Genomic DNA, 26,366 nt, shown 5'->3' on the forward strand with positions numbered 1-26,366 from the left:
GGGTAAGCGAGTGGGCCAGGGCCACTGGCACAACACAGGTACTGGTGTCTAAGCAAAGGTAGGAACACGGTGGTGCTGGAGTTGTACAGGTAAAGCACCGGGGGGGAGGTGCCGGGGACTAGAGGAAGTATTCCAGGGATGCGTAGCCCCCTCCCCCTGTTTCAGATTGCCCAAGTGAGGGATAAGGTGCTATGATGCTCATGGAGAAATGGAGAAGTGCTCAGGGTAAGTGCTAAGAGATGAACGTAAGTGCAACCACCAATGGGTAGGGTGAGCCCAAGTAAGTGCAGTAGGAACACAGGGATGAGAGATGTGAGGGGTCAGGGCCCCGAGGACACATAAGGGCCCTGCACATCAGTCACACTACTGTAGGATTAGCAGGGAAGAGAGGGGGAGAGGGAAGAGGTAAAGAGAAAGGTCTTAAGGCTTTTTCAGAATTTAAGGAGGTCCTGTTCAAGTCATAGAGGGAGAGGCAGGCTATTGCACAGAAGGAAGTCCCCAGAGGAAAGTGATAGCCCACCAGCTCTCTGTTTAGCAAACCACTTTACACACAAGGAGCTGGTACCAGAGGAATGCAGGAGTCTAGAAGGAGAGTATTTGGTCAGGAAGCATTGAAGATAGAGCGTCCCCAGCCCCAGATAGCCTTGCAAATGAGACAGAGGGATTGGAATGTAATCCTCGCGGAGACTGGAAGCCAGTGAAGGCTTTGTATGGAAGGAAAGATACGGTCCCTGGGCTTGAGGCCAAGGAGAAGTCCTGCTGCACTATTCTGGGTTAGCTGGAGGGGTTGCAGGGTGGACGAAGGAAGATTAAGAGGAGGCTATTGCAGTAGTCTAGCCTGGAGAGAACCAGAGCACAGGTAGCATTGAGTCTCTGGGGGAAGGTGAGGAAGGGTACGGTCCCTTTGAGAAGGAAGAGTTGAAAGTGGAACTTCTTGGCAATGTCATGAATATGAGGGATGAAGGAAAGGGAGGGGTCGAAGATTACTCTGAGATTCCTAGCTACAGTGGAAAGGGCGGGGGGCATGGAGGAATTGTTCTTTTATAACTCGCTTAATCACAAACGAGTGGTTTCTAAGTGCGGGTTTGGGATTCGAACCTGTGTTGCGCTGCGTTGCTTTGCTTCCAGGAGACACGCGTTTCCCCCGAGCTATCCTTCCTCACCCAATCTCGTTGCAATTACAAAATGGAAGGAACCAATATTCAACAATAAAAAAGTGGCAGCCTCTTCATTGCCCTTTGTTTTTTGACTCACCGTAACAGATTAAACAATCTGTACTGTCTTCCCCCGCGGCCCCTGCCCCTCTCATCTAGTCAAATACTGTATTGAAGTGTTGTCTCCTTTCATTCATCGGTTGGTCAATCATTTTTTCTCTAATAATATCATTCCTCATGCACTTGAATGTATTTCAACTATCCCAATGTTAAAAAGCTGTGCCTAAATCTTCTTCAATGCTCAATCTACAGACCAATCTCGATTACTCAATTTTTGTGGGGAAAAATGGCAACTGATCAATTAATTGAAAGCTCATTTGGAAGAAAACAAATTACTGGGTGACTTCCATTCAGGTTTCAGACCTTAGCCGCTGAACTTAACTGGATTTCTTACACCAAAAGGGTCAATTGCTTGAGATTTTAGATAGAGTTCAAGATGGAATGCTCAGGCTGCTGACCTATCCCTAGCTTTTGACACTCTTGGCCACCCAACTCTTTTTTCCCAGCCTCGTTGATGTGGATCAGATGTCATGTAAGGAGGTTGAATGGATTAAAGACTTTCTGAGTAACGGGGTCAATAGAGAATGTCTAGAAAACCATCAATGAAAGGACTCCCTTCTTAAAGCCCCCTCTCCTCTATTGTTAATTGTAAATGTTCATTTGTAAAACGCTTATATACAAATGAAGTGCTTCAAAGTGCTTCAAGGCGCGAAGGAAACAAGGGATTACAGTCGTCATTCTTAGGCCTTCAAGATTCTGAATCATCTAACAACAATAACTAGGATACTAGTGTTAGGCGTATCTACTAGTGTAAGGCATCTCTACTAGTGTAAGGCATACATACTAGTGTAAGGCATCTCTATTAGTGTAAGTCATCTGTACTAGTGTAAGGCATACCTACTAGTGTAAGGCATACCCACTAGTGTAAGGAATATGTACTAGTGTAAGGCATCTCTACTAGTGTAAGGCATCTCTACTAGTGTAGGCATCTCTACTAGTGTAAAGCATATCTACTAGTGTAAGACATCTCTACTAGTGTAAGGCCTATCTACTAGTGTAAGGCATCTCTACTAGTGTAAGGCATCTCTACTAGTGTAAGGCCTATCTACTAGTGTAAGGCATCTCTACTAGTTTAAGGCATATCTACTCGTGTAGGCATCTCTATTAGTGTAAGGCATATGTACTAGTGTAAGTGATATCTACTAGTGTAAGGCATATCTACTAGTGTAAGACATCTCTACTAGTGTAAAGCCTATCTACTAGTGTAAGGCATCTCTACGAGTGTAAGGCATATCTACTAGTGTAAGACATCTCTACTAGTGTAATGCATCTCTACTAGTGTAAGGCCTATCTACTAGTGTCAGGCATCTCTACTAGTGTAAGGTATATCTACGAGTGTAAAACATCTCTACTAGTGTAAGGCATATCTACTAGTGTAAGATATCTCTACTAGTGTAAGGTATATCTACTAGTGTAAGGCATCTCTACTAGAGTAAGGTATATCTACTATTGTAAAACATCTCTACTAGTGTAATGTATATCTACTAGTGCAAGACATTTCTACTAGTATAAGGCATACCTACTAGTGTAAGGTATCTCTACTAGTGTAAGGCATATCTACTAGTGTAAGGTATATCTACTAGTGTAAAACATCTCTACTAGTGTAAGTTATGTCTACTAGTGTAAGACATCTCTAATAGTGTAAGGCATATCTACTAGTGTAAGCCAAATCTACTAGTGTAAGGTATATCTACTAGTGTAAAACATCTCTACTAGTGTAAGGTATAACACTAGTGTAAAAACATATCTACTAGTGTAAGGTATATCTACTAGTGTAAGACATATCTACTAGTGTAAGGCATCTCTACTAGTGTAAGGCATCTCTACTAGTGTAGGCATCTCTACTAGTGTAAAGCATATCTACTAGTGTAAGACATCTCTACTAGTGTAAGGCCTATCAACTAATGTAAGACATCTCTACTAGTTTAAGGCATATCTACTTGTGTAGGCATCTCTATTAGTGTAAGGCATATGTACTAGTGTAAGTGATATCTACTAGTGTAAGGCATATCTACTAGTGTAAGACATCTCTACTAGTGTAAAGCCTATCTACTAGTGTAAGGCATCTCTATGAGTGTAAGGCATATCTACTAGTGTAGGCATGTCTAATAGTGTAAAGCATATCTACTAGTGTAAGACATCTCTACTAGTGTAAGGCCTATCTGCTAGTGTAAGGCATCCCTACTAGTGTAAGGCTTATCTACTAGTGTCAGGCATCTCTACTAGTGTAAGGCCTATCTACCAGTGTCAGGCATCTCTACTAGTGTAAGGCATCTCTACTAGTGTAAGGTATATCTACTAGTGTGAAACAGCTCTACTAGTGTAAGGTATGTCTACTAGTGTAAGACATCTCTAATAGTGTAAGGCATATCTACTAGTGTAAGGCATATCTACTAGCGTAAGGTATATCTACTAGTGTAAAACATCTCTACTAGTGTAAGGTGTAACACTAGTGTAAAACATCTCTACTAGTGTAAGGTATATCTACTAGTGTAAGACATCTCTACTAGTGTAAGACATATCTACTAGTGTAAGGCCTATCTACTAGTGTAAAGCATTCTACTAGTGTAAGGCCTCTCTACTAGTGTAAGGCATATCTACTAGTGAAAGGCGTCTACTAGCCGGTCAAGTGGCACAGCGAGTAGAGCGCTCGCTTTGACATCCGTGCAGAGCCTGTTAACGCAGGTTCGAATCCCGGCAGGGCCAAACTCAGCCTTTCATCCTTCAGAGGTCGATAAATGAGCACCACACACCGTGGGTAATAATAAGCAGCGCTCAGATACCTGAGGGTTCGTAGCACTATATAAATGCCTAAATATTATTAATTATCATTATTAGTGTAAGGCATTGCTACTAGTGTAAGGCATCGCTACTAGAGTACGGTTTATCAACTAGTGTTAGACATCTCTACTAGTGTGAGGCATTTCTACTACTGTAAGGCACAGTAGTGTAAGGCATCTCTACTATTGTAAGGCCTATCTGATAGTGTAAGGCATCTGTATTAGTGTAAAGCATATCTGCTAGTGTAAGGCATCTCTGTTAGTGTATGACATATCTGCTACTGTAAGGCATCTCTAATAGTGTAAGGCATAGTGGTGTAAGGCATATCTACTAGTGTAGGCATCTCTACTAGTGTAAGGCATAGTGGTGTAAGGCATATCTACTAGTGTAAGGCATCTCTACTAGTGTAGGCATCTCTACTAGTGTAAGGCATAGTGGTGTAAGGCATATCTACTAGTGTAAGGCATCTCTACTAGTGTAGGCATCTCTACTAGTGTAAGACATAGTGGTGTAAGGCATATCTACTAGTGTAAGGCATCTCTACTAGTGTGAGGCATTTCTACTACTGTAAGGCACAGTAGTGTAAGGCATATCTGCTAGAGTAAGGCATCTCTACTAGTGTAAGGCCTGTCTGATAGTGTAAGGCATCTGTATTAGTGTAAAGCATATCTGCTAGTGTAAGGCATCTCTGTTAGTGTATGACATATCTGCTACTGTAAGGCATCTCTACTAGTGTAAGGCATAGTGGTGTAAGGCATATCTACTAGTGTTAGACATCTCTACTAGTGTGAGGCATTTCTACTACTGTAAGGCACAGTAGTGTAAGGCATATCTGCTAGAGTAAGGCATCTCTACTAGTGTAAGGCCTATCTGATAGTGTAAGGCATCTGTATTAGTGTAAAGCATATCTGCTAGTGTAAGGCATCTCTGTTAGTGTATGACATATCTGCTACTGTAAGGCATCTCTACTAGTGTAAGGCATATTGGTGTAAGGCATATCTACTAGTGTAGGCATCTCTACTAGTGTAAGGCATAGTGGTGTAAGGCATATCTACTAGTGTAAGGCATCTCTACTAGTGTAGGCATCTCTACTAGTGTAAGGCATAGTGGTGTAAGGCATATCTACTAGTGTAAGGCATCTCTACTCGTGTAGGCATCTCTACTAGTGTAAGGCATAGTGGTGTAAGGCATATCTACTAGTGTAAGGCATCTCTACTAGTGTAGGCATCTCTACTAGTGTAAGGCATAATGGTGTAAGGCATATCTACTAGTGTAAGGCATCTCTACTAGTGTAAGACATGTCTACTGGTGTAAGGCATCTCTACTAGTGTAAGGCATCTCTACTTGTGTGAGGTTTATCTACTAGTGTAAGGTGTCTCTACTAGTGTAGTGTATCTCTACTAGTGTAAGGCATATCAACTAGTGTATGGTATTTCTACTAGTTTAAAGCATATCTACTAGTGTAAGGCATCTCTACTTGTGTAAGGTATATCTACTAGTGTAAAACATCTCTACTAGTGTAAGGTATGTCTACTAGTGTAAGACATTTCTACTAGTACAAGGCATATCTACTAGTGTAGGCATCTCTACTAGTTTAAGGCATATCTCCTAGTGTAGGCATCTCTACTAGTGTACAGTGTATCTACTAGTGTAAGGCATATCTACTAATGTAAGGCCTATCTACTAGTGTAAGGCATCTCTACTAGTGCAATATATATCTACTAGTGTAAGACATCTCTACTAGTTTGAGGCATCTCTACTAATGTAAGGCATAGTAGTGTAAGGCATATGTACTAGTGTAAGGCATTGCTACTAGTGTAAGGCATCTCTACTAGTGTAAAGTATATCTACTAGTGTAAGACATCTCTACTAGGGTAAGGCATCTCTACTAGTTTAAGGTATATCTACTAGTGTAAAACATCTCTACTAGTGTAAGGTATATCTACTAGTGTAAGACATCTCTACTAGTGTAAGGCATATCTACTAGTGTAATGCATCACTACTAGTGTAAGGTATATCTACTAGTGTAAAGCATCTCTACTAGTGTAAGACATCTCTACTAGTGTAAGGCATCTCTACTAGTGTAAGGCATCTCTACTAGTGTAAAGCATCTCTACTAGTGTAAGGTATATCTACTAGTGTAAGACATATCTACTAGTGTAAGGCATATCTACTAATGTAAGGCCTATCTACTAGTGTAAAGCATCTCTACTAGTGTAAGGTATATCTACTAGTGTAAGACATCTCTACTAGTGTAAGGCATATCTACTAGTGTAACACATCTCTACTAGTGTAAGGCATATCTACTAGTGTAAGACATCTCTACTAGTGTAAGACATATCTACTAGTGTAAAGCCTATCTACTAGGTTAAGGCATTTCTACTAGTGTAAGGCATATCTACTAGTGTAAGACATATCTACTAGTGTAAGACATCTCTACTAGTGTAAGACATATCTACTAGTGTAAAGCCTATCTACTAGTGTAAGGCATTTCTACTAGTGTAAGGCATATCTAGTAGTGTAAGACATCTCTACTAGTGTAAGACATCTCTACAAGTGTAAGGCATATCTACTCTGCTCTTTTTAATCTGTACATAGAACCTCCATGTGTCCATTTCAGCGATACTCAACTGGTTTTTAAGCGCTGAACTTGTCCTAGAGAAGATTCATTCAATTGTAGATTTAATTGAAAAATGGAAAGAAAGTAATCGACTGTGTCTTAACCCCAGTAAAACCTGCATGTTCCCTGTCTCGGTGAAAACTCCTTTACAAACCGCCACTGCCTCTTTTAAGAACTTCAAAATGCAAGGTAATATCGCCGAGGCTCAAGATGAAGGAAGCCTCTTTGGAGTAGCTCTATCACAACCTACACATGACATAGTAAGAATTACCGCCTCATGCGCCTTCGGCAATCTATGGTCCCAGGCATAATAGGTCCAGGAGTTGATAATGGCAACTCCCTCTCTTTAGGAGCCCCCAAATCGCCTGCAGGCTTTGATTGGCTGCTCCGCCAGGATGATTACTAACAGCTCCAGGCAAAAGCCTGTAACTCCAATCTTAAGTCAGGGAAATTGGCTGCTATATGGGTCTAGATGGAGTTTAAAGCCTCGACCCTAGCCCAGAAATCCATGTATGGGAGCGTGCCACGCTGCCTGAACCATTGCCTTAAAACATATGCCCCATATGGATGCTTGAGACTTTCAGGTAAACCTTTGCTCGATGTGCCTAGGGTTAAATGCGCTCATCCGATTGGACGATTCTTTTCCATTCTGGCCAGTACCTTATGGAATTCTCTACCCAAAGAGCGACGCCCAACTCCAAACCTTTTAGGCTTCAATCGGAAATGAAAGCCCTGGCCGTTTAGAGAGCAGTCCCGATGTCTTTGCGATCTGCTGGTCCCCAATTGCGTCTTCTGTTAAAAAGCAAACCTCTCGCATCAGTGCAAGAGCGCTTAGATACCCGAAGGGTTCGTTAGCGCCTTACAGATAACCAAACCAAATCAAAAGGCAGAAGAAGAAACCTAATGTAAGCAATAAGAATAACTGCAGATGTTCGCTCCGGCTTTGGATGCGTCTATTCAGGGTGATGCACGAGAGTTTGCAAACACACGCATTAGCGGAGAGACGAAGTGATATTAAATGGAAGCACAAATACATCAGCCATAATTGTTATGTCTCACGATAATGCCCTGAGTCATCAAAATATTATAAAATAGATGAATTTACCGGACGGCTGTTTACAGCTTCGGCTGGTTCAGTGCAGGCCTGATCAATCGCCCCGAAATGGAACAACTTGGGATTTCCTAGAAAAAACGGGATGTGTAAAGAGCAAGGGAGCGTCTGAGACTGCAAGATGCAGTGAGACCCGCCAGTGCAGAGGGCCACACTGCCAGCAGTGTCTGCTGTGAGCGCTTCAGGGAATCTGGGCCGTGAAATCGGAGCCTGGTGTCAGTGTACTACCCTGATGTCACCGCCTGGTATCCGGGGCCTGCCGTGATGTCATAGCCTGCTGTCAGTGTACTACCCTGATGTCACTGCCTGGTATCCGGGGCCTGCCGTGATGTCATAGCCTGATGTCAGTGTACTACCCTGATGTCACAGCCTGGTATCCGGGGCCTGCCGTGATGTCATAGCCTGGTGTCAGTGTACTACCCTGATGACACAGCTTGGTGGTAGACTCCAGGAGTGCTTTCACAGCTTGGTGGTAGCGTCCTACAGTGATAGCATAGCCTGGTGTCAGAATCCATCAGTCATGTCACAGCTTGGTGGTGTGGACCTGGAGTAATGTCACAGCTTAGATTGGCATCCCTGTAGTGAGTCAGGGTCCTACCGTGATGTCACAGCTTTGTGGCGGGGTCCACCGCTGGTGTCACAGCCAGGTGGCATTGTACTGCAGCCTTGTCACAGCTTGATAGTTGATTCCTACAGTGATTGCACAGCCTTGTGCCCGGGGTCCTACACAGCCTAGTACTAGAGTCCTACAGTGATAGCAAAGTCGGTGTCCGGGGTCCTACAAAGTCTGGTGCCAGAGTCCTACAGTGATAGCACAGCCTGGTGCCCGGGGTCCTACACAGCCTGGTGCTAGAGTCCTACGGTGATAGCACAGCCTGGTGCCCGGGGTCCTATAGAGCCTGGTGCTAGATTCCTAGTGCCCGGGGTCCTACACAGCCTGGTGCTCGAGTCCTCCAGTGATAGCAGAGCCTGGTGTCCGGGGTCCTACACAGCCTGGTGCCAGAGTCCTACAGTGATAGCACAGCCTGGTGTCCGGGGTCCTACACAGCCTGGTACTAGAGTCCTACAGTGATAGCACAGTCTGGTGCCCAGGGTCCTACACAGCCTGGTGCCAGAGTCCTGCAGTGATAGCACAGCCTGGTGCCCGGGGTCCTACACAGCCTGGTGCTAGAGTCCTAGTGCCTGGGGTCCTACACAGCCTGGTGCTAGAGTCCTACAGTGATAGCACAGCCTGGTGCCAGGGGTCCTACACAACCTGCCGTCAGAATCAATCAGTGAGGTCACAGCCTGGTGGTGGAGACCTGGAGGGATGTCACAGGTTATTTTTGCAGCCCTGTAGTGATGTCACAACACAGTGGCACTTTCTTAAAGGGACGTTATGGGTATGTTGCACTTGTAAAAACCTATGAAATTCAGTGAAAACACGTTGTTAAAGGGATGTTATGGTTAAAAGTAAAACAGAATATCCCCAGAAATTCACGTGTTATGCTAAACCAAGCAACCATCACTCGCACCAACACCGTGCACTGCTAAGACTAACACCCAGGACATGAAAGATGACCATCCACAGTCTCCGCATTCCCCTGTCTAGCCCACGCCTTATTAGAAAACCCGGATCTCACATGCACTCTTTCACACAAGACAGCCCTTATACTCTTTATATCTATTCTATTCTATAGAATTTGTATAACGCGCCAACTCGCTTGCAGGCCTCAGAGCGCCATTATGTTAGTAACACTTCCTCATTGCCTGCTTTAAACCTTTCACGCATATATCCACCAATCAATTAAACAAACTCTACATGTAGCCTTTCACCAAATTAAACTTCCACCCACCAACTCCCACTTAACAAAGCTCTACAAATCTTTTGCCTGCATTTCCCTTACTTATACCAAATAATTATACCTAGTGCTCTTATAAATGCACATATGCATTGTGCAGTGACAGAAGTGCACAAATAAAAGGGGCAGTATGGATGGACAAGTGCTCATGGGAGACCAGGAGGAAAGTGCCAAGGGATGCCAAGGTTGGAGGCCACTAGCTAACTGCTGGGGCACAGAAGTCCCAAGGGTGCGGTACATCTCAACCGTAACGTCCCTTTAAAAACATTTTTTTCTATCAATTGACTATGTTTTCATAAGTGATAATGGTTCATAGTGTTACATCACTGTATGTAAGTTATTAATAATTCCTCTTTTAACATATTTGAAACAACTATAAACCTCCTATAACAAACATACTTTTTCCCACACATAATGATGTGTGTGGTTATCAGCAGCGCATGCTGGGGATGCAAATCATGGATGAATTGCAGAGGGCATGAGGCTCGACCATGACCCCAGCCCCACCAAACCACCCCCGTTATCCACTGCACCTACCCTGCATCCTAGGGCAGTGTCCACTATACCTTCATAATGTGACCAATGGCCAGTGCTCATGGCTTGCATGGTCAGTCTCCACAATCAATGGGGCATGGGCTTCACCATGCTGCATACCCCAGCAAGCAAATCAGTGTAGACATTTGTCCTTGCCGAGGGACAGGCCCACTGCCCACAGCAGAGAAGTTATACCACTATGTTTTGTACTTACGTTTCGACACTTTCACAAAAATAAAACACAGGACAGATTTGCAAAAGCATCCTTTCAGATCCTTGCTGATGCCCCTCGCACAGGTCAGTTGTAATTCAGGACAGCACTTCAAGCTGTAGCCGCAAGCACAATATTTCTTCCCATTCAAACCTAGGGTTCGGCCATGCTGCAGGCCCCAATAATCAAATCAGACGACACGATTATCAAATAATTGCAGGGCAGTAGAATTGGTAGATCACAGCACTTCATCTAGTACTTTAAACAGATTACCCTGCTGCTGGAAATGGGGTTCTTTTGTGAAGGTGCCCTTCCTTACTCAAGTATTAGTTTTGAATTGGAGGGTGACCCTTGTTCACCTCAGCACTGGGTTATTCAATAAGTTACTGTTATCGTAATAAAACAGTCTTGAAAACCATTGTTGGTACCATATTTATTGTTAGATCTCAGCCAACACGTGTTTCGACTCTCTAGGGTCTTTCTCAAGGAATGTGGATTGTGGGCCAGTCATTGCTGCAAGGTTGTGGAAATGAGTCCAGCATCACTCCCAATATCTAGTCCAGGTATGGTCACAAATAAACATGGTTAATGATTTGAAGGGGTGGTCTGGTGACCACGTGGGTGCCTGGTTAAGCGTCCTCAGTAGTTATCTGTTGATTAGCCTTGTCTCGGAGCGTCTTCAGCGATAGTCACAGTGATCTGTTGATGCAATCCTGTGCAGCACTTCGGGCACGGTAGAATTGTAACCACAGGAAAACAAAAACAATCCTATTCAAACCTTTCACGATTTTGAAAAACTTTACCACATAGCCATTCCCTGGTGGCCATGCCCACTCTAACCCCATTTCCATCCCTCATGGTCACGGCCAGTAGCCAGGTTTACTGAGTCATGGTCTTTGGCCACTGCCCATGGCCACAGGCTATAGCTCAGTCACCAAACATATCTTACTATTTTTGGTACCAACATTATGACACTTTTCCAAAAATAAAACACAGACACATTTGCAAAACCCTGCTTTCAGGTCCTTGCTAATGCTCCTTGGACAAGTTTCATGCAAATCCATCCATGTTGTATTTTGTGAAAAGTGTCAAAATGTACATACAGAAAATAGTCATATAACTTAGCCCTTACTTGACAAAATCCATTCAGACTTTGGACAAACATTCAAAGTTGCGTTTATAATCTTTCTAAAATCTTTTGTACATATTTGACAAACAGCAACCAAGTTATAAGCCATCTAAAAATGTTTAAACCCCCCTCTAATTGTGCCCCCTCTTCAAAAATCCCACCAAACTTTGCAAAAACATTCTAATCGGGGTCTTAAATCTGTTTGAAAACATTTGTGCATATTTGTGAAACTACACCAAATCTATAAGCCATTCAAATAGTTTGGGACCCCCCCCCCTCTAATTATACTCCCTCTTGGCAAAACAGCACCAAACCTTGTAGAACCATTCAAGGTTAGATTTAGAATGATATCACAAAACTTCATGCAGTTACATTCAGTGGCGCCAAAGTTATAAGCCGTCCCATAAACTGCTTTTCACCAATATGTATGGATGCCCCCGAACATCTGAGATGTTCGCGAATATCACAGGGCTGTGCCTGAACTGTTTGCGAACTTCAAAGGTGGAAAACCACACATTTTTGGACTTTTTATGGCCATATCCCATTCCATCCTCATACCCCCTCACCTCCCCACAGATTGTTTCATTAGTTTGACAAGTGCAATGTTGTGTTTTTTAATATGTTTTTACTGCAATGTCCGCAGGCAACAGCGTCTGTCCACAAATGCAAGATGGGGACCCTTTCAAGATATCTGATGCAGCTAATGTTTTTCACCATCCAATCAGCTGGCGCAACCAATGCCCGCGGCATCACGATAGCCCCTGGGCTAATCGGAGGCCTGTCCGTGTACCAAACAGGGAAGTGAGTCCGCTGACCGAACCCAGATCTTACTCATTTTTTTTACCTACTTTTTGCCCTTAAAAAAAAAAACTGGATGGGTTTCACACCAAATTTACAAAAGCACACTTTCGGGACCAAGCCGCCACTCCTGTCACAAATTTGATGAAAATCTGTCCAGCGGTTTGGGCTGTAGGCGTGAGCAAAATTCTTGTTCCATTGTGTCTATAAGGAAAACCACATATTATGGGAGCCCCCCTATAACTTTTCCCCCCTGAACGAAACCTCACCAAACTTCGCATACTCAATTTGAGGGGGACATATAGTTATTTTGCCAAGTTTGGTGAGGATTCGTTCAGGGGGGACAGTTATAAGCCACCCAAATATGCTCTTCCTATGGGTTGAGCAACTGAACGATAACTACACAGCCGCTACTGCAGGCCGTGTAATATTGGGACTTCTTGCTCTTTTCTATAACGTTTGCAATGTGTGAATATGGCTAAAAAAATAAAAGACTCTGGGCCCGATTCTGGCATTGGAGTGTAATTGCATTCACGCTCCTTAAGTGTATGCTTCACTGCGCTATTTGAGAACGTTGATGTGTCACGTTGAAACTGATGTCATTTGAACATGTTTTTACTGGAAGAGAAAATTGCCAATTACGCCATATTTGGTAAATAAAGGCGAGGGCACCGATATTTCAGCTTTTCAACAACCTTGTGCCTCCATACCCTACAGCGGAGAAAAAAATCCTTTAAGAAATAACAACAAAGATAACATGTATTGTATGCAGTGCTTATTGCAATTGTGTTCAGTTATGCCCACCTGGCCAAGCTGAAGTGCTGCATGTGCAGAAGAAAGCCGGCGTGCAAGGTGAACAGTGCTAGGGCTTTTACTGAGCGAGTGCCCTGGTAAGGATGGCCATTGCCACGCCCTAAAGGACGGTTCAGTCTGGATATCCCAAGCTCACTGCTTCCCGTTTCATCTGATTTCATGTCTATTGTGCGTTCTTTTGTGATCAAAGGAGCTTGTTCCTCTCTGTGTATAAATACAAATAAATGTCTAAAAATAGATACAAAACATATTTCAAGGCTTTAACGCAAATTAATCAAATTAGTTGGGATATGCAAAACGGCGATTCACTATTACAGCGAATGGTTTCTAGTTTCACACTGGCCTCGGAATCAGGGCCTTAATCACTGTGGGTGAGGCACTGCGAGACATGGCATCGTGGGGCTTTGTGGAAGTCTGCCTGAATTGTAACAATTGCTATCATGGGATGCTCCAACCTGGCACTGGGGAACTGCGGCGATGCTGGTCTGGTGTAAGGTACCTGCGATGAGTCTTCAACCTGTCACAAGCTTAGGCAGTATTTTCCAGTGGTGTTCTGTCCAAATTATCTCCAACATTGGCCTTTTGTGTTGATCCCATGATTATCCCATGTCCAAGAGTCATATATTACATGAAATGGTGCAACCCATCTTTGTTTGTATTTTTAAGTCTAGATAAAGATAATTTGAGTTTCTGGGGGTGTAGGGGTAAGGATGGGAGTTGAAAGATGTGTCCATGTAGAGGCAGTGAGCAGATGGCACAGGAGTCAATGGCCACTGGGTCATTCTTCATAGGGCGCCTTTCTTCCATGCCTAGTCCAGTACATGTATTTTCATGAAGGTGGGCAGAGAGGCCGCCTGAAGAACGCTGCCCCCCTTGAGCTGTAAGTGTGCCACCCTCTAAACTGCAAACCCAGAGACGGTGTAAGTAACAATAATAACAGGATTTTATATAGTACTTGATGCTCGACTCCTCCCACTTCTAAGCACTATCATAATAGATGTGATTATATCCAGTTTAATGGCACTCAGTTCGTCGATGTCAGATCTCCTTCTTAGCCAGCATTGTTCCTGTGGTGTGAGAGAGCTCTGGGGTTCCCAAAGGTATCAAAGGCCCAGCTCCCACTTTACTTGGTAGGAGCATACCAACACATCATTATTCTTCCTGCGGTGTGAGGAATTTGACCATCCGCACGGTGAGTGTGCGCTTGCCTGAGTTTTTTAAATATTTAAATGAAATTAAATGATGGTAGATCAACCTCCGGAAATTGAGGGGGCCTACCCCCTGCTGAAAAGGCAATACCGGCTCTCCGTCCTTACCAAGAAGAGAGCTCATATCTAAGCCTGCATCTCTGCGGCATCTAACAACTCGGCTGAACACTTTAAAATCTGCAAGTAACTAGCCAATCCTGCTGCAGTCTCTACCTCTCCTGTACCTTCCCTGGCCCTCTGGACGGCACTGGCTTCTCACTTCATTTCAAAAACTCAGGACATTCTGTCCTCACTCTCCTCCTCCTCCCTACCTCCATTCCCTGCTCTTCCTCTGGCCCTTCTACAGCCACCCCCCTCCCTCCTTCTCTGCCTTTCCCCTTTTCTCTGCAGGGGAGGTTTCTAGACAAGTCCGATCTATGAAAGTCTCATCGAAACAGGTTCACCCCTGTTCCTCCAAAACTATCAAGGACCACATCGACTCCCTGTCTCCTGCCCTGGCCGATTTATGCAATCACTCCTTCGCCACTGCAGTCTTTCCATCCCCCCTGAAGCACTCCCTTGTTCACCCTCTTCTTAAGAAACCCTCTGCCGACCCCTCCTGCCCGGCTAACTATCGCCCAATCTCCATCACTTCCTTCCTGGGCAAGCTCCTGGAGAGACCGGTCATCTCCCAGCTTAATCTCCACACTGAATTTGTTGGCTGTCTTCATGACCATTAGTCTGGCTTCAGAGCTGCCAGAAGCATGGAAACTGCCCTCCTGAACATTCGTGAAGACCTGCTCTCCAACCTTGACTCCAACAACCTGTGTGTCCTCATCTTGCTTGATCTCTCTTCCGCCTTTGATACTGTCAACCATGCCATCCTGCTCAACCGTCTCCGTGATAACCTGGGTATCACTGGTCTGGCCTCTGGCGTGGCTGACCTCTTTCCTCTCCGACCGACCCTCCCAGGTCCAACTTGGGTCCTACTTCTCTGATTTCTTTTTCTCTACCTGTGGTATCCCCCATAGATCTAACCTCTCCCTGGCTGTTCAACCAATAACTGGCTCTCCTAGCCCACTGTATCACCGCTCTCTGCCCCAATTTTCAGTGCTATTCAGACGATACCCAGCTAATTTTCAGGCTACCCTCGGCCTCCTCCTCTCCCTCCCTCATCTCTGACTGTCTGCTATCCAGGAGTGGTGTGCCGCCAATGACCTCTGCCTTAATGCCAGTAAGACTGAGATTTTACTCATCGGCGCACCCACTCCCTCCTTCCCTGCAGCTCTCTGGCCGGCTTCTCTTGGCCCTTTTCCTGCTCCCACCTGCAAGGTTAAAAACCTTGGGGTCATCTTCGACTCCACACTCTCCTTCTCTCCTCACATCTCTGATGTCTCTAAGAAGTCACACTACCAGCTGCACCTCCTCAGAGGTATTCTTCCTTTCCTCTCCTTCTGCCAGAAGCTCACTGTCTCCAGAGCCCTGGTCCTCTCCAGGCTGGACTATTTTAACAGCCTCTATCTAAATCTGCCTGCCTCTACTCTCTGCCCTCTGCAACTTATCCAGAACTGGACTGCGAGACTTGTCCTTGGCCTCAAGCCCAGGGATCGTATCTCTCCAGGATTGAAATCTCTGCACTGGCTCCCAGTGGCTGTGAGGATTAAGTTCAAAACCTTCTGCCTTGTCCACAAGGCCTTCTGGGGCCTGGGGCCACAATACCTTCAACATTCTCTCACCCCAATTATCTTCCTTCTCGAGCTCTCCGCTCATCCGCCTCCAACTCCCTCAGGGTCAGTCGTTTCTCCAAGAAACGAGTTGGGGTAGATCTCTGTCCGCAGCTGGGGCCTCCCTCTGGAACAGCCTTCCTGCCTCCCTGAAACTTGAGGAGAACCATCTCCGGTTCCGGAAGCACCTCAAAACCTTCCTCTTTGCTTCTGCTTTCTCTCCCCCTCTTGCCTGCAGAATTCCTGGTTGAAAGTGCACAGGTTACCTGGCCACCCTTTTGTGATCTTGGGCCCAGGCTCTGCCAATTGCACACCTGCACTGCCTCCTTGGCAACCCCCACACCTGGGGCTGTTATTCTGTATCCCTACAGTCCCCCTACCAGCACTTATGTCTTCTCTTACCTTGCACTTGCCACCATCTGGCTGTTCTATTTATTCTACTATCCCATGTACTGCACTTTCCCCTCTCCCTTCACCCACACACTTTTCCCTTTCCCCCTTCCCATGCACTTGCACGATCTGAATGACACCTGGCCTAGTAGGATCACTGTCTGTCTTCCCTCTGTTTCCCCTCCCTAGCCTTGTTGCGCCTCGAAACACTTGTGTATAAGCGTGTTATAAATGCCATATCACATCATATCATATGAGGCTATACCTGGGTAGATGGCAGCATCTGGGCCTATGTGGCTATAGCTGGGCATATGACAGAATCTGGGCCTATGCTGCTGTACCTGGGCAGATGGCAGCATCCAGGCCTATGAGGCTATATCTGGGCAGATGGCAGCATCTGGGCCTATGTGGCTGTACCTGGGCAGATGGCAGCATCTGGGCCTATGAGGCTACACCTGGGCATATGGCAGCATGTGGGCCAATGAGGCTGTACCTGGGCAGAAGGCAGCATCTGGGCCTATGAGGCTACACCTGGGCATATGACAGCATCTGGGCCTATGCTGCTGTACCTGGGCATATGGCAGAAACCGGGCCCGTGAGACTGTACCTGGGCATATGGCAGCATCCTGGCCTATGAGGCTGTACCTGGGCAGATGGCAGCATCTGGGCTTATGTGGCTATACCTGGGCATATGGCAGCATGCGGGCCTATGAGACTGTACCTGGGCATATGGCAGAATCCGGGCCTATGAGGCTGTACCTGGGCAGATGGCAGCATCTGGGCTTATGTGGCTGTACCTGGGAATCCCTTTAATACTGGGCCTGTGGTGCATAACCGGGGGGATGACAGTAAACGGTCGGGTGAGGCTATAACTGGAAATGTAAGGGTCGTAGCTGCACCTTTGGCATATGAGGTTGCAGGGGGCATATGAGCAGTGTTCCGCGCCTGCAATGGTGATATGTGAGTTCTTGAGGCGTTAGCTAGTGTACCAAGTGTTCCTGCCATGACATGGCATGCCTCTACCTTATGCTGGCATGGCTGCTGCCATGTCACGACTAACGACCCTAGGAAAGTCATGGAAGATAATCAGTGCCTAATACCAACCCTACTGGCCTTTTTTTTCATCGCCTGTTCTGATCTTCTTGTTCTTTTGTTTTGAAGGTGCTGTCGCCCCTTTCGGACTCCATCCTGGCTGAGAAGACTGTGACGGTGCTGGACGATAAAGTGAGCATCACCGACCTGGGCGTCCAGCTGGTGGCCGGGCTGTCTCTCTTCCTGCAGCCAAGTGCCGGAAGCAGCAGGGTCATCGTGGCCACAACCATTGCCCAGGAGCTGCTTCACAATCCTCAGCAGGTACAGTGGCTTGGATGGGAGTGCCACAGTGGAGTAATGCGGCGGTGTGTGGTGGTGTCCTCACACCGGGAACAGAGCGGGAGGCTGCACGAGTCTCTTGCTCCATACAGGCAGGCGTGCAGTGGCCTGCATGGGAGACATGCGACTGTTGCATCCGGGAGGTGGGGGTCCTGCACTGGTGTAGACTCACACAGCGAGTCCTTCAGAAGCTCACAAAGGGAGTGGCACCGCGGTGTGGGTGGAAGGCTTCTGCACTCCTAGAGGCTCACAGAAAGAGCAGTAAAGCCACGTGTGCGGGAGTCCTGCGCGTGATTATGCTCACACATGGAGTAATGCAATGGGGTCCCGAAACTCTCTAAACTCACACAGGGAGTGTTATTTATTTTATTCATTGTTATTATTTATTTATTTATTCCTACCGCGCCATAGCCCGCAGGCATCAGGGCGCACAGATAGACATCATACGATTAGAACAAAGACACACAGTCGACAGCGATTTATTCGACAAGGAAGTTTTTTAGATGTTTTCGAAAGGTGGTGTATTTTTCTCCAGAGCGCATGGTTCCATGCAGCGGCAGCTCGGAGAGGAAAGCGTCTACCTTTTCCTCGGACCCCTTTGGCATGTGGTGTGGTAAGCAGGTGTGCTCCACCTGATGGCATGAGTAGTGAAGTACTGTGGGACCACACAGGGACTGATCTTGCGGAATCCATGTGAGTCTTTGCCAAATGCGCATAGAACGTGCTAGAACAGTGTAGGTGGGAGCCCTGGACCTGTGTAGGTTCACACGTGGAGTAGTGCTTTCTTGTGGGTCGTTTAGAAAAAGATAGATAACCCGTAGCTGAGTGATTTTCCTGAAGCGTTAGGGGATTACACGGTGATGAATTCTCCATACAATGTTAGTTAGGGTCGTATCCCATTTGCTCCTCCGCTCGAGGGTTGGTAAGTGGTTTTAGCAGAAGCGCAAGTATACCCCATGGATGTTTGGGCAGGGGAATAAAGCAGCATATTGCAGGATAACTCCTCTCTTTCTTCTGAAGTTTGGGTATTCTTTGTAACGTGACAATGTGAACAGCAAGTCCGCAGATTCGGCCCAAGCAGCCACAGAGAGCACGTCTTTAGCACATTAGGAGTGACCTGTAGATCTTCACTTGATGAGCCTATCAAGTACAGAGCCTGGCACATTGTATCTTGCAAGGCATTATTGAGGCTGCTGACTGCAGGTTAGACCTATTTCCGAAGTTTTGGTAAAGGGAATTAGTCGGGGGACTGATGAACTTCTTCCCTAAAGCCCTTCCTGTTAGACACGAACCCCAACTCGTGCCTAATCACCACATTTGGCGTGGCATTCGCTAGGCCTAAAGTTTCCACACTTGCCCCTGTAATGTAGCATGTTGAGATGTACCCCCATATCAAAGGGCACAATTCCCATCCCATAAAGAACCTTCGGCGCAATCTTCTGTAAGTAGAACCTGATGAAAGGGAGGAGAGAAAAGCCACAGCAATGAGAGTACACTCTCTTCATTTGACTAGGAAGAGGCGTAAACCCTCCCTTCAGAAGAGTTGTCCAGGCCTCCTTTGAATTGGTGTTGGTCAGGTTGTATCCCAGCAATCTCATACATTGGACCCAGCTTCCAAACACAGGTTTTTGGCTGCCTTTTGTCAGAAAAAGTGATAACCTTTGATTTTTGCCCCTTCACCCTCAGGTTGTTGGGTTGTTGTTCACAGCATATTGGTGGGAAAGGGTTAGCCTCCTGTGCAGCCCATGTGGAATAGGAAAGTGTCATCAGCAAAGGCGAGCCCATTAAGGGTCATTGACCCCACCTTTATTGGATGTGTGACCCCGGACTCCCATACAGCACTCAAATCCGAAGTGTACAGGTTGAACAGGGATGCCGGACCAACTCTTCCTTTCTTTACTGCTGCCAACACGTGTGAGATTACTGTGGCATTGAAGGAGGTCCCCGTTCCAGTACACACCTCCACCTGGTATCGCGAGAGTACATTTAATGATGCCATCTGATTCTTAAGAACTCTAAGTAATAGAGAAGCAAAGATTGTACTTGTGTCTAGCAGGGCAATCGCCCAGAAAAGGCCTTTACCACAGTCATTCTCTTTCACGACTGTCCTTCTCCTTCATCATAGCCCTTTGCCACAGTCATTCTCTTTAATCACATCCCTTCTCCTCTTTCACTTTCCTTCTCCGCCACTATGGTCCTTTTTCTTCATCATTGCCCTTTGTCACAGTCATTCTCTTTCATGACTGTCCTTCTCCTTTGTCAATGCCCTCAGTTTCAGTAACTCTCTTTTTTCAGAGTCCATCTCTATCATCACTGTCCTTCATCACATTTGTTCTCTTCCATAAATATCCTTTACCTTAATCACTGCCCTTCTTCTTCATCATAGCGCATTTTCACAATAACGCTCTTTGAACACAGTCCTTCTCCGTCATCAGCATCCTTCTCTTTTGTCATAGCCCTTTGGCTCAGTCATTCTCCTTTATCACAGTAATTCTCTTCTTTGTTTCACAGTCCATCTCTATCATCACTGTCCGTAATCACATTCCTCCTCCACCGTCACTTACCTTCTCCTCCATCATTGCCCTTTGCCGCAGTAATTCCCTTTTGATCAGTCATTCTCTCTCAATTTTTTATAATTTGGCATGTCATTCTTTGTAATGACACTTTCTTTCTCAGGCACAATTTCGCAGTTAGTCACTGTGTTTCCCTTTCGGTATTATTTCATCTGCCTTTTCTTCTTTCCCTATCTATATCCCTCACTTGTATCTCTCTCTTTCTCTCGCTCTCTGTTCAGAGAGAATTTGTAAGAGGTTGGACACTGAAAGCATAAAAAGTGATGTAATATGAGAGTTTTGCTCAGGAGGGTCAGTGCCGTCAGCCAGAACTGAGAGGACAACCTCTTGGACCAAGTGGAAGGGCAAGAATATTTGGGGCTTTCCTGGGCACAAAGCCGCTGCCTTCAGGAAGAGTTCATGTGCACAGCTATTTGCAAACTGTCACTGCTAGGTCATGGCAAGGAAGGCAGATGGCATCTCTATGCACTCGAACATATGGACCGATGTATTCATTGATTATGGGCATTTAATTCCCAGCACAATCCTGGCTAATGAAAATCTGTCCCGGCCCTTCACAACATCTAAAGAACAACTTGCACAGATATAAGATTGCTTCCAAATAGATCCCACACAAGATATCCTTCATTTATCGGAGGATACGTTTATAATGTCCAACTAAGTAACATTCCCAGCGATTAGAAGTGGATCACACTGTTTACATTAGTTCATCTGAGCTGGATTTCTTCTCTCCGTTTACGTGTCTTAAAACATGCAGCCGACACGTGTTTCGCTCTTCAGCTTTCTCAAGCCTCCCACAATACAAACGATATTTTGGGATATGATTTTTATAAACAACAAAGAAGGTCCTGAATCAGAAGATACATTTCTCAAATGATAAATAAGGGTCCAAGGTTTTTATATAAGAGACTTAAAGAAAGCAAATCATATTGAATTGTGTCCCACTGCTTTTTTCTGAAGAATATGTGTTTATAATGTTGGTTCTCAAAGTCTAGTAAAGGCAAACTAGTGTGGACCCACCTGACAATAGATGTGTTGCGCCCTTTTAAGCAAGAGTACAAATATAAGTTTCATAATTGTGACCAAACAAAACACGGTTATGTTAATTATACGTTCTTGTGTATGTATATATATATATATATATATATATGTTTAAAAGGTTAGTTCCGGCGGCGATATGAAGACACAGAAGAAATCTATTTGTTTGCGATGAACGTTACAGAAGAAATAACATAAAATGCCTGAATTGTGCACGCCTGAGGCTTAATGCCTGAATTGTGCACGCCTGAGGCTTAATGCCTGAATTGTGCACGCCTGAGGCTTAATGCCTGAATTGTGCACGCCTGAGGCTTAATGCCTGAATTGTGCACGCCTGAGGCTTGCCTGGGTTAATCAGTCTCCCCTTTTGAAATAAAACCTTTAATTTGAACAGTTTGTCCTTCATCTAAAGAAAGGAAGGAAGAAAAAAGGGGAAGGGTACAAGTGGCATTTCAATGCCCCATTTTGAAATTGTGTTAGTGCTACTCACGCAATTTGAGACAATACAAACGTCTGAACGTTCCTGCTGAGGCGAGACCTCATGAGGCTCCAGTACTGTCCTCTATGTTGGAATATTCTTACATCCGCCCATGGTTATGGAATCCTATTCCTGTTCTTTCAAACATTAGGCGATATCTACAGCCTCTGAGGGTTCAAATGAGGGGAAGAGGGGTCTCGGGGTGGGGGGCCGTAGGGGCTGCAATGCCCTCAAAACCACACAACTCTTCCAGGGTGGCAAAGGTCCTTTCCTAGGGAGGATTTAATGCCACAAGATTTATCACCATCCTAGTCATCAGAGGTTACATGGGGGAAATATCCTCTCATGATTAATAAACAATATTGTGTAGTTGTATATAGTGCTTCAAGCAAGATCCTGCCACCTTCTAAGCACTGCACTGACAGGTATTATTACCACCCATTTGTAAAGGAAGACCAATTCTTAACCTTAGAAACAGGAAGGTTTACTGGGGCTCACCCCGGGATTTGAACATTCGGGTGTTCCTCTGATCAGAGACCAACTATAGACTTGTGAGATATCCAGCCAGACTAGGCTTCCTGCAAACTTTAACTGCTGTCCACTGAGTTTTTAGGGTGGGGACCATCAATGCCACACTGAACCGCTTCAGCAGGAAATCGAAGACAGACATGGAACTGCAAGACACTGGCTGCAAACCCGTCCCCTAGTACCATTCCAGGTAGGACGCCGCGTGGTGAGAGTGTGAGTTCCTTGTACACGCCCCATCGGTCAAGAAGACCTCCTCTAACCCACCCTCTGATAGACCCATTGAGATTCGACCCCCTTTTAACCTTCCAGCCACTAGCCGCAGATGGCACAGAGTAGATGAGTGGAGAAGTGGAGACCTGTGGGAGGGCAAGGGTTGCTAGGAACGGGGGCGAGGGGGGGGTCTTCAGACTGCTGATTTCGGGAGTGGAGGAACCAGAAGCTGAGAGAAAAATACAGAGCAACTATGACCAAATCTTCCCAAGTGCCCTGGTCGTTAGGAGAGCCCTCTGGAGCTAGTCAAAAGGGTGACGGTATATAGGGGACTGACCCCCATGCCAGTGTGCCCACTGTCTGGGAAAAGAATCAGGCTAGCAGGGTGGTGAACCTCAATGCAGATACCTGAAAATCGCATGAAATGCCTCGCCTCATTGGCAGTACCCAAGAGAGGATGGAACTGTCTAGCTTTGCTGGTCTACCCATGCACTGTGAATATTTCGGATGCCACTTGCCAACATGCACTCATGGGGATCTTCCATCCATACCAGGATCCGAAATGATGGGGGACACCAGTGATGTTTATCTTGTGCCTCCTTGATAGTGTTGTGGTAGTATAGTCCATTCTGATGAGGACCAGCTGAACTTTTTCCAGAAGAGATATATTAGTTCCTTCTAGTTGGTCATGCACTCTCTGGTGACCGTCCCATTAGCCCTGAGCTGCTTGATTTTCTGGAGTTCATCTTGCTTGTGATTGTGGTTGCTGTTGGTTGTAGTTGTTATTGTTGTTGGTTTGTTGTTGTTGTTGGTTGGTTGGTGGTGGTGTTGGCGGTGTTCTTGGTTGTGTCTGTTGGTTGTTGCTGTTGGTTGGTTGGTGGTTTGGTGGTGTTGCTGATTGGTGGTGTTCTTGGTTGTGCTGTTGTTTGTGGTTGTTGGTTGTTGATTGTTGTTGTTGGAGTTGGTTGTTGCTGTTGGTTGGTTGCTCTTGTTGGTTGGGTGGTGTTGGTGTTGTTGGTGGTGGTATTCTTGTTGGTATTTTCGGTTGTGTGTGTTGGTTGTTGGTTGATGGTTTTTGCTGTTGGTTGGTGGTGTTGGTGGTGTTGGTGGTGTTGTGATGGGGTGGTGTTGGTGGTGTTACTGTATTTATTGAGGGCAAACCTAGCTATGGGAAGCAGTGCTTTTCTATACATGGTGGAAGTGCACAGTGAGGGAAGTTTAGATACAAGGCAGAGGAGAGATAGCAATGGATGTGGGGAGTAGTAAGCAATTTGTCAGCAAGGGATCTACAAGCAACGAGGAGAGGAAGCAGGTGGGAAAAAATCACACAGTCTCAGGCTAGGTGGGGAGTATAGGGTGTGCAGCCCTAAGTGTTAGGTAGGATACATTACTTAAAGAGGAGGGTCTTGAGATCCTTCCGAAAATGTGCAAGGGCAGGGGCAAGTCTCATCTTACCAGGGAGGAGGTTCCAGAATGTGGGTGCATAAACAGAGAAGGCCTGTCTTCCGTTTCTTTCTTTCCTGCACCGGGGGAGTGCAAGTCTGCACTTGTTCTTACTTCTGGTGGATCATTGGCCTACAGAGATGCTGAGGTTCTCAGTGAGGTAGCTTGGGAGTTCAGGTGGTCGATGCAGCAGGATCTGATGATAGGGGCTTGGGAGTTCAGGTGGTCGATGCAGCAGGATGTTATGATAGGGGCTTGGGAGTTCAGGTGGTCGATGCAGCAGGATCTGATGATAGGGGCTTGGGAGTTCAGGTGGTCGATGCAGCAGGATCTGATGATAGGGGCTTGCAGTGCGAATCAGTGACATTGTGGTGATAACGAATGGGGGGCTAGGAGCACCTTCATGCCGATAAGCAAATGTTCCTGAGTTATACACCAATGAAGATCAATTGATGTATTCCATCACAGTATCGAGAGCTTGGACTTATCCCTTTATGGGCCCATGGAGGGTGTAAGTGGAAGGGTAGCCAGCCACCAGAAACATAGTGCCCTGTAGATGGCGCAGAACCACTAGTCATTCCCTGGCTGAGGCGTGTTGTTTTTCCAGTAATCTACCAGACGCATTTTCCGGTTCTGAGCTCTGGGTACAGAATGTACATCTTCCCTTGGTCTGTCCTGAATAAGGTTCTAATGAAGCACAGAAACTGCGATGGCTCCAGGTACAGATTCTGGAAGTCGATCACAAGATGCAGTCAGGAGTGCCTGCTGATGGCTGTATCCACGTGGCTCCGCAGTGTCTCTTTCAATGCAGCAGGAAGGAACCAGTTACTCCAATTAGGAGACAGCATCATCCCCTTTTGGGGCAAAACACTGACACCATGGCCTTGACCATGGAGAATACCCTTGGTGCCATCTTGAGGGAGCATGGAAGGACAATGTTTTACCTGGTGCACGCTTGCAGCGAGAAGGACAATGTTCTGCCGTGCATGCTTGCAGCAAGAAGGACAATGCTCTGCCAGTGCGCGCTTGCAGCGAGAAGGACAATGTTCTGCCGGTGCATGCTTGCAGCAAGAAGGACAATGTTCTGCCGGTGCGCGCTTGCAGCGAGAAGGACACTGTTCTGTCGGGGCGCCCTTGCAGTGAGGACAATGTTCTGCCTGTGCGCGCTTGCAGCGAGAAGAACAATGTTCTGCCGATGCGCGTTTGCAGCAAGAAGGACAATGTTCTGCTGGTGCATGCTTGCAGCGAGAAGGAAAATGTTCTGCCGGTGCCTGCTTGCAGCAAGAAGGACAATGCTCTGCCGGTGCGCGCTTGCAGCGAGAAGGACAATGTTCTGCCTGTGCGCGCTTGCAGCGAGAAGAACAATGTTCTGCCGATGCGCGTTTGCAGCGAGAAGGACAATGTTCTGCCTGTGGGCGCTTGCAGCGAGAAGAACAATGTTCTGCCGATGCGCGTTTGCAGCGAGAAGGACAATGTTCTGCTGGTGCATGCTTGCAGCGAGAAGGAAAATGTTCTGCCGGTGCGCGCTTGTAGCGAGAAGGATAATGTTCTGCCGGTGCACGCTTGCAGCGAGAAGGACAATGTTCTGCTGGTGCATGCTTGCAGCGAGAAGGAAAATGTTCTGCCAGTGCGCGCTTGCAGAGAGAAGGACAATGTTCTGCCAGTGCGCGCTTGCAGAGAGAAGGACAATGTTCTGCCGGTGCGTGCTTGCAGCGAGAAGGACAATGTTCTGCCGGTGCATGCTTGCAGCAAGAAGGACAATGTTCTGCCGGTGCGCGCTTGCAGCGAGAAGGACAATGTTCTGCCGGTGCATGCTTGCAGCAAGAAGGACAATGTTCTGCCGGTGCGCGCTTGCAGCGAGAAGGACAATGTTCTGTCGGGGCGCCCTTGCAGCGAGAAGGAAAATGTTCTGCCAGTGCGCGCTTGCAGCGAGAAGGACAATGTTCTGCCGGTGCATGCTTGCAGCGATGAATCTGAGAAGTGTTCTGTGTTGTGGTGAACCTGCACATTGTGATCTGCATCCTGGTGATCGATTGTGGCCATCACCTGGCAGGGCTGTACTGGGGGATCAAGGATTGTAGAGTGTCCATTGAGTACAATCTCTTCTCTCTTTCCTGAAATGATACTGGGCGAATGGCTCTTTTTTTCCAGCAGGGTCTTTACCCCACATATTCTGGCAGACTTCTGAGTGCTTGAGGTTATCATATTTCTAAATCTGGTGGTTTTGGAGCAAAGTTTATCATGGACCCATGCGAATCTAGATTGCAGAACCATAGTTGGGTCCATGTTTGTGCAAACCTCTGCAAACGGCA

General features: G+C 46.2%; 1 protein-coding gene across 1 annotated transcript in view; it reads left to right on the forward strand.

Moving 5' to 3' along the window:
* TMEM132C (transmembrane protein 132C) overlaps nt 1-26,366 on the forward strand; it is a 1,669,387-nt gene that overhangs the window by 1,549,422 nt on the left and 93,599 nt on the right. The window contains exon 8 of the mRNA XM_069620123.1: nt 17,575-17,766. Coding sequence (XP_069476224.1) covers nt 17,575-17,766 — 192 coding nt within the window. The remainder of the gene's footprint in view (nt 1-17,574; nt 17,767-26,366) is intronic.

Source organism: Ambystoma mexicanum, chromosome 10 (assembly GCF_040938575.1).
Source record: "Ambystoma mexicanum isolate Mex_15411 chromosome 10, UKY_AmexF1_1, whole genome shotgun sequence".
NCBI classification, from domain to species: Eukaryota; Metazoa; Chordata; class Amphibia; order Caudata; family Ambystomatidae; genus Ambystoma; species Ambystoma mexicanum.